Genomic DNA, 9213 nt, shown 5'->3' on the forward strand with positions numbered 1-9213 from the left:
GCTAATTTTTTTGTATTTTTAGTAGAGACGGGGTTTCATCATGTTAGCCAGGATGGTCTCAATCTCCTGACCTCATGATCTGCCCGCCTTGGCCTCCCAAAGTGCTGGGATTACAGGCATGAGCCACCGTGCCCGGCCACGACAATAAAAGTTCTAAATCGTTTAACAGCAGTTGCTTCAAAAAAATTCCTTCTGAGTATGAAAATGTTAGCATATCAAAGCCAAGAAGCCCACTTGTATTTTCTGGTCAAGAAAAAATAGATGAAGATTAACTTTATTATATAATTCAACATGTTACCTTCCTTATACTGACCTGATTTAATAATCTACTTCATTTGCATATTGTTTAGTAGAAACATGTATTTCAAAATTATAAATAACTAAAAAGTCAGAAAAGGTTTACAAAATGGATTTTATAAAATGTAATGCCAAATAAAAAAACAGTTAAAGTCATTTATGAGTAGTGGTGTCTTAATACAGTAATGCTTGCTAACACATAAGGCCATGATAGCCTCCAAACATCCATGGTCCCTTCTCCAGTGAAACCCCAATATATGGAATAAGCAATTAGTTTTGTTTCTAAAAGTGAAACTAAAAATCCAAGTTGAACAACCAGTTTCCTATGCAATTGTTACACTAACCTGGAACACAGAAAAAGTAACCCCTTACTTCAACATGGAAACCTACTTCAGTGTCAGTAATGAAAGACGTTTTAAAAATAATTAATTACATCAGTCACTTAAATCATGAGTTGGTAATCTGGGGATTTAATTTAAATTATACTCACCTTTGAAATAGAATATTTGTGTCACTATATTTGGTTAATTGTATTGAAATACTAAAGTTTTGTTAACTTTTTTAAAAAGAATGCATATGAAGTCCTTCACAGGTAAGTGCACACACACGTGTAAAACAGAAGGAAAATCAAATCCTTAGGCAGTCAGATGGGGACGTACATTCATACACTTCTTAGGAGTAATCATATGCATGGTTTGTCTACAGGTATGACTGGGTAACAGTGTAGTGAGAGAGACAAACATACACTTAAAAAAAAAAAAATTCCAGGAAAAGTTATGCACTTAATTTCTTTGCCAGGAGACAGATAAAAGAGAATTCATCCAATATGGCTTTTAATGTCCTAAAGTATTCTGGAAGAGTTATTTGTAATAGCTTTAAAATGCCCAGAGGTCAATCCTAAAACTAATGGGAACACCGGGTCCAATCAATATTGCATTAATTTAAATTCCTGTAAACAACATTCTCCCCATCTGAGCTAACCACGAAAATAACTCCTAACCAAATTTTCCAAGGGGAGGGGAAGGGGAAGGGGAAGAGGGAGGGGGAAGGCGAGAGGGAGGGAGAGAGAGAAAGGGAGAGAGGGAGGGTGAGGGAGAGAGGGAGGGAGACAGGGAGAGAGGGAGAGAGACAGAGAGAGAGGGAGAGAGGGAGGGAGACAGGGATAGAGGGAGGGAGACAGGGAGAGAGAGAGGGAGACAGGGAAAGAGGGAGGGAGACAGGGAGACAAAGGGAGACGGAGGGAGAGGGAGTGAGAGGGAGGGAGAGGGAGGGAGAGAGAGACAGAGTGAGGTGGGGAGAGAAGAGGGGAGAGGGAGAAGGGGGTAGAGGGAGAGGGAGAGGGAGAGACAGGGAGAGAGGGAAAGGGAGACAGAGGGAGAAAGAGAGAGGGAGAAAGAAAGAGGGAGAGAGAGAGAGGGAGAGAGAGAGAGGGAGAGAGAGGGAGAGAGGGAGAGAGAGAGGGGGAAAGAGAGAAAGAGAGAAAGAGAGAGAGATAGGGAGAGAAAGAGAAAAAAAATGAGAGCCCAGCTCTGTTCTCACCTCTGGTTCTTCTGGTGCATCCCCTCCAAGGGAAGTTTTCTGAAGATCAAAGATGCCGTTGCTGGACACCCGCCTCTGCTCAGGAGAGGCATAGGCCTCCTCCGAGTCTGTTTCCACCACATGGAGGTGGCTGGCTTCTTCCTGGCTCCAATCCAATTCTTCTTCAGACTGTTTCAAGGAGCTACTGCTGCTCTTGGGGAAGATCCCTGCAGTGGACAGGCTGCTGGGCACCGAGGTGTAGGAAGACTGTGGCCCGGAGTAAGGCCGGCCCTCTGGAGCCAAGGCCTCAGCCTCCAGGAGATCAGGCACCGAGAGGCTTAGGCGGCGGTCCAAGTGATGCCTTGCCCTTAGATCTGGGGGCTTACTTGGGTTCTTTTTCACCTTCTTCTTGCTCAAGTTGATCAACAATGGCCTGGTCCGCTGTTTTAATGAGCCCCAAACAGATGGTTTTTCCAGATCCATGGCTGCATGAAGACCCAAGAAGCCACTTCTCAAGAATACGCCTCAGTGACTCCTATAAAACAGAATATATTAAAAAAAAAAAAAATGAACGTTCTTGGTGGCAGTAAGGCACATCGAAGTGGGAAATATGACTCAAAAATCTTACAGTTTCCAAAAAGTGATTAAGACTGCAACATTTGATTGGTAACTTGTATAAATATTGGGAAAAGCATTTTTAAAGAACTTTTTAAAAGAATTTTATCAGAGCAATTGTAGAAACATTAAAACGACGAATGAGATTATAAGGTTGGCACCAAAAACAAATGCTTCATGAAAAGATAACTTTCTTGTTTCCTCCCCAGAGAAGGCAGAGCTAAAGACATTCACGAGAACACTAACAGCAGCTGTTCTTCAGTATGATCAAGGGGTGGGGACTTTCTACTTCTCTAAACCGGAGGTCAACAAACAGTCCCAGTGCAGGGCCAGTTATTAAATATTTCAGACTCTGTGGGCCAGATGGTCTCTGTCGCTACGACTCAACTCTGCTGTGTGACATCAAAGGAGACAGACACAATACCCAAATGAAAGAATATGGCTGTGTTGTAACAAAACTTCACAAACCTAGCAGACTGTGGATTGCAGATCCCTTCTTTAACCATGTCAACTTCCTTCCCAGAATTAAGCGTACATTTTGAAGAACAAAACCATGGCCTTATCAACTGGGATTCCATCTAGTATCTTTCAAATTTACATTCACATATAGGTGATTAGAGCAATAAACATTTATAAAAATGTGAGCTTTGTTCTTATTCAGAAGAAATGACAAACTTCCTATAACGAAGCCCTTAAAAAAAGCAAGCTTCCAAGATTTAGCCTGAGAATGTGAATGAGAGAGTGTCACTCACTAACAGTTGGTTATGAGAGATAAGGATGCTCCACACATACAGTAAATACGTAATTACAGAGTAGCATAAATGCTGTGGAGGAAAGTGGTGATTTGGGATATTACAGGTTGAACTCATCAGGGATCAAATCAAAATCAAATTTGCAGAAATAACCCTTATTTTATGTGCCACATGCCTCATAATAAATCCTTTCAGTATGAAAAAGAACAGGATGGGCAGTCACTGAAACCTGGCCTGTTTGTATTTTGCCACATTTGGCTGAGGCCAAAAGAGGCCAAGAGCTTCCACAAAACACGTTTTCTAAAATCAAGGACCCTGGCTGTTGTGCCCCACCCCAGTTCCTTCCAGGAGAGGACAGTTTATCATTGTGAAGAACTATCCAGAAAGCCAGAGATGAGGGTGCGTGCAGCCATTTGCCTGCTGAAAGTCAGGACTTCGTCTCTATAACCCTTGCCTAATGACCAGCGCATGGCAAGAGCTTCTCCCAGGATGACCTTGGTATCTTCAGTAGATAAAGTAAAGATTAAGAGCTTGGCTTCTCAAAACAGACTCCATGGGTTAAAATTCTGATCTGCTGTGTTCTACTTAGATGTATGATCAGGTGCACGTCACTTCACTAAGCCTCCATTGCCTCACCTAACCAGTGGGGATAGATTACCTAATTCACAGATACGATGAGATAAAGTAGAAAGCACAGTGTCTGAGGCTTTAAAGCACTCAGTCATAGAAAGCTGTCTCTATCATTATTCTCATCATTTGTTGTTTGGATAATCTTAATCAAGTTACGTGAGAGCTCTGTGTCTCATTATTATTCCATGTTACAGATGAGTTTAACAATAAGTATCTCAGGAGGCTGTGGTGAGGACTGAATGAGCTAATACACACAAAGTGCTTTGGTACCTAGAACAGTGCTAGGTACGGAGTAAATGTTTAATACAATGTTAGCTACTTTTAAAATTGTTTCAATTACTTCGTATTGGGTCATTTTGGCTTTAAATGTTTAAAATATTTTACAACTTTTTTGCAGCTTTTAAAAACGTTATCGTAAACAGAAACTTGAATTTCACATTAGCAATACACAAGTACATTCAATTCACACCTCACAGCTTGACTTGCAAATACGATAAAAGGCATTGCCTCTATTTTCATATAGCAATATTTTCCTTCAATTAGCATCTAATGAAGGAGAACAGGGTAGCATTCTATGGAGACACGGGAGGAATCTGTAGGAAATGGGAAATGTCAAACCAACTAATACAACCAGAGGACCCACAATGTGACCGGTACTATGAGACAGACTCGGGACAGAGAGCAGAGTCTTGAAAAAATTTATCGTGTATGTGGAAATCAAAACAACGCAACTGAAACATCTGAGAAAAAGAATTTATACAAATTCCACACTAATTACAACCAGACAGTTTTTTGTTTGTTTGTTTGTTTGGTTTTTTTTTTTGAGTCAGGGTCTCGTTCCAGTTGCCCAGGCTGGACTGCAATGGCACGATCACAGCTCACTGCGGCCTCGAACTCCTGGGCTCAAGCGACCCTCCCATTTCAGCCTCCGAAATAGCTGGGACTACAGACGCATGCCACCATGCCTGGCTATTTTTTTGTACAGATAGAATTTTTGACAGAAGAAACATTTAAATGAACTAAAAATCTAAAGCTGAAAGAAAGAGAAAATAATTTAAATAACTGAAAAGTCTGTTGTAAAGAAAGTAATATATATGGAAAACATAAAAATGGAGAAGGTGGCCAGTAACTTCTCAGCAAAAACAATGAGACTGAAGTTTGGGAATGACACATATGTCATGCAGTGGCTGCTGATGAAGACTCAGCACACGTGTGAAATAAAGTGTATCTGAGCACAGCCCAGAGAAGCAGCACTGTGATTTCCGTGGCAGCAGCAAGACTTCAGATGTGCTCACACAGTGGGATACTGTACAATGTTTAAAACAGTCAGGTGAAGCCAGATGTGTTTCAACACAAGTAATGAGAGCTATCGAGACGGAGATAGACAGACAGACAGATAAAGTACAAGTTTAAATTCCTGACTCTATAGATTTTCTCAAAGAGGTTCCCTACAGCACCCCAAACAGACTCATCAAAAGAGTGTCTTTAAAAATACCCAGTCCCAGTCAGGTGTGGTGGCTCATACCTGTAATCCCAGCACTTTGGGAGGCCAAGGCGGGTGGATCACTTGAGGTCAGGAGTTCAAGACCAGCCTGGCCAATATGGCAGAATCCCATCTCTACTAAAAATAAAAATAATTAGCCAGTAATGCCAGCAACTGAGAGGTGGAGGCACAAGAATTGCTCGAACCGAGGAGGCGGAGGTTGCAGTGAGTTGAGATTGCGCCACTGCACTCCAGCCTGGGTGATGGAGTGAGACTCTATCTCAAAAAAAAAAAAAAAAAAAAAAAAAAAGGAAAAAGAAAGAAAAACAAGTTTCAAAATAAATAAATATAAAAGTAGACAATCCTGGGCTCCACCACAGAAAATGAACCTGAGTCCCAAGAATCTGCCTTCCAACAAATCTCCCTGGTCTTACTATGCAGATCAAAGCTTAGGAATCCTAGGGGAGAGGCTTACATTCCCCTCTGAGAGAAATTTCCTATTTTGAAGGGAGACTGGGAATGGGAATCAACCTCTTATGAAATGAAGAGGTTTATTTCCAAGCAAACCAAAAACATCTCCAAAAAAAATGAGAAAAGGAGTTGGTATAAACAAAGTTGCATTGCTAAAGAATGTGTGTAAGTTTAAAAATGTTTATTTTCTCCACGCACTACACTGTCCTGTGCCAAGAGAGAGTTTCTCTCCTTTATTTGAGGGGGTGAAGCTGGTAGGAATGCACGTATTACTGGTACATTATAATATATTCAAGAGCAATTCCAAGTAGAAAGCAGGGATATACCTAACCCCTGGACACTGGAACCAACAGTTTCACCATCTTTGTTTTGTTAAGAAATGACTTTTTCCACTTTATTTTTGAAATCATTCTAAGACAAAATTGGCTTTTGTCTCGCTTTTGGTGCACAGTTCTATAATTTTAACACATTTACAGATTTATGTTCACACCATCACAATCGGGACACAGAGGGGTCTGTCTATCCCCATAGGATCACGCGCTCCCAGGCCCCCACTTCCTTCCTCTGGAAACCACCGTTCTATTCTCTGTCATTATTGTTTTGTCTTTCAGGGAATGTTTTCTAAACAGAATCATGCAGTATGTAACTTTTAAAGACAGGCTTCTTTCACTCAGCATGTTACCTTTGAGATTCATCCAGTTGCCTCACATGTCAGTAGTTCAACTTTTTGTTGCAGACAGTTGTAGTCCATTGTGTGGATGTACCACAATTTATCTATTTACCCCTTGAAGGACATTTGGGTTGTTTCCAATTTGGAATTCTTACAAATAAAGCTGCTATAATCATTTGTGTATAGGATTTTTGTGTATGACTATATGCTTTCACTTCTCTGGGATAAATGCCAAAGAGTGAGATTGCTAGGTCATCTGGTAAGGGAATGTTTAACTTTATAAAGAACTTGACAACTCTTTGCCAGACTTTAACAGTAGCAATTTGCATTTCTGCCAACAATTATGAGAATTCCAGTTGTCTATATCCTACTCAGGACTTAGTACTATCAGGACTTTTAATTTTAGCCATTCTAATAGGTATGTACCTAGTATTATCAACATCTGGGTTTTTAACTTTCATTTTCCTAATGTGTGATGTTGAAAACCTTTTTATGCATTTCCTGTCTTTTTATCTACTTTGATACGCTGTCTATTCAAGATTTTTACACAATTTTTAGAAATTGGGTTATTTTCTTATTGTTGAGTTATGAGAGTTCTTTAAATATTTTGGATATTAGTCCTTTGTTGAACACATAATTCGAAAATATTTCCCCTACTGTGTAGCTTGTCTTCTCATTCTTAGTAGTGTCTTTTGCACAGTAAAAGTTTTTAATTTTGATATAGTCTAACAAGTCATCTTTTAAAATTTTATGTTATGTACTTTTGGTGTCATGTATAAGAACTCCTTGTCTAATCGCAATTAACAAAGGTTTTCTCCCATGTTTTCTAATAGTAATATAGTTTTACATTTTACACTTAGATTTATAATTTATTTTAGATAACTTTTGTATAGTGTTATATTTAGTTTAAGGTTCATTTTTCACATGTGAATAATTTTTTCCAATGTCATTGTTTTAAAAGACTGTAATATCTCCACTGAATTGCTTTTGTACTTTCATTGAAAATTGATGGTACATCTTTGTAGGTATATAACGTTGACTCATTATTCATTTCCATTGATCTATGTAACTATTCCAATACCATTTTGATTACTGAAGCATGATAGTCTTCTAATTGGGTAGTGTGACCTCTCCAAATTTGTTTAGCTATTCTAGATTTCTGTATTTCTATATAAATTTCAGAATTAGTTACTCTCTATAAAAAATATACTGCTAACATTTTGATTAGTACTGTTTTTAATAAATAGAGCAGTTTGGAGAGTGCTGATATATTTACTATGTTTGGTCTCCAATACAAGAACATGGCAGGCCTCTCCATTTATTTACGTCTTCCTTGGTTTCTTTCATCAGCATTCTCTGGTTTTAACACACATACCCAGTACATGTTTTATTAGGTTTATTTGTATTTCATTTTTGTTGAAGTTATTGTAAACGGCTTTTCATTTTTGTTTCCAATTGTGTATTTTCAGCATAAACATAAACAATTTAATTTTTTTATATTGGCTTTGTACCCTGTAACTTCCAAAATTTACTTATTGGTTTTATTATATTCCTTTAGGTCTTCCACATAGAAAATCATGTTGGGCATTTTTATTTCTTCCTCTCCATATGCTATGCCTTTTCTTTTTCTTGCCTTATTAAACTAAGACTCCAAATAAGATAGTGAATAGTATTAGTGAGAATGAATATTCTTTTTTTTTCCCCTCAGTCTTAAAAAGCATTCAATCTTTCTCCAGTAAGTATAGTGCTAGAGGTTTATTAATTTTATGGATTATTTTTTAAAAGGACCAGATTTTGCTTTTTAATTTTCATTGTTTTATTATTTCAATATCATACATTTCTACTCTTGTCTTTATGATTTATTTCTCTCTTCTTGATTTAGGTTTAATTTGGTCTTACTTTTTTTATTTTCTTAAGGTGGTGGCTAAATCAGAGGGTGGTAATCCACAGGTCAAATCCATACAACCACCTGTTTTTATACATAAAGTTTTATTGAATGTAGCTACACTGATGTGTTTACATATTGGCCATGACTGCTTTTGCACAATGGCAGAGTTTAATAGTTGTGGCAGATACCATATGGCCCATAAAGCCTAAAATATTTACTGTCCAAACATACACAGAGAAAGTTTGCCAACCATTGGCCTAGATTATGGCTTTGAGCATTTTCTTTGTTTTAAAAATAAGGTTTAAGGCTACATATTAGCTGCATGCCACAAGATGTGAAATGTCGTATTTTCATTTTTTTCCTGTTTAAAATATTTTCTAATTTATCTTGAAACTTCCTCTTTGGGCCATTTATTATGTAAAATGATGTTTTATTTTTCACTTTTCTTTTTTTTTTTTTTTTTTTTTGAGATGGAGTTTCACTCTTGTAGCCCAGGCTGGAGTGTAATGGCGTGATCTCAGCTCACTGCAACCTCCACCTCCCTGGTTCAAGCAATTCTCCTGCAGCAGCCTCCCAAATACCTGGGATTACAGGCATGTGCCACCATGCTTGACAATTTTGTATTTTTAGTAGAGACAGGGTTTCATCATGTTGGTCAGGCTGGTCTTGAACTTCTGACCTCAAGTGATCCACCCACCTCAGCCTCCCAAAGTGCTGAGATAACAGGTGTGAGCCACCATTCCTGGTCTCACTTTCATTATTTTTTATTTTTCTTGAAATTTCCTCTTTAGGTCATGGTTAAGTCAAAAGCATATTGGTAATTTCTAAGTATCTGAAGATTTTTCTATCTATATTTTTATTAATTTCCAGTTTAACTCAATTATGACCA

General features: G+C 38.3%; 1 protein-coding gene across 2 annotated transcripts in view; it reads right to left on the minus strand.

The window, feature by feature from the left end:
* Positions 1-2347, minus strand: part of MCTP2 (multiple C2 domains, transmembrane 2) — a 198105-nt gene extending 195758 nt beyond the window's left edge. For both annotated transcript variants that reach the window (XM_011969822.1, XM_011969821.1), the window contains exon 1: positions 1837-2347. In XM_011969822.1, the coding sequence (XP_011825212.1) occupies positions 1837-2298 (462 nt within the window). In that variant the 5' untranslated portion in view covers positions 2299-2347. The remainder of the gene's footprint in view (positions 1-1836) is intronic.
* Positions 2348-9213: the final 6866 nt, after the last annotated feature.

Source organism: Mandrillus leucophaeus, unplaced genomic scaffold (assembly GCF_000951045.1).
Source record: "Mandrillus leucophaeus isolate KB7577 unplaced genomic scaffold, Mleu.le_1.0 Scaffold91, whole genome shotgun sequence".
Taxonomy (NCBI): Eukaryota; Metazoa; Chordata; class Mammalia; order Primates; family Cercopithecidae; genus Mandrillus; species Mandrillus leucophaeus.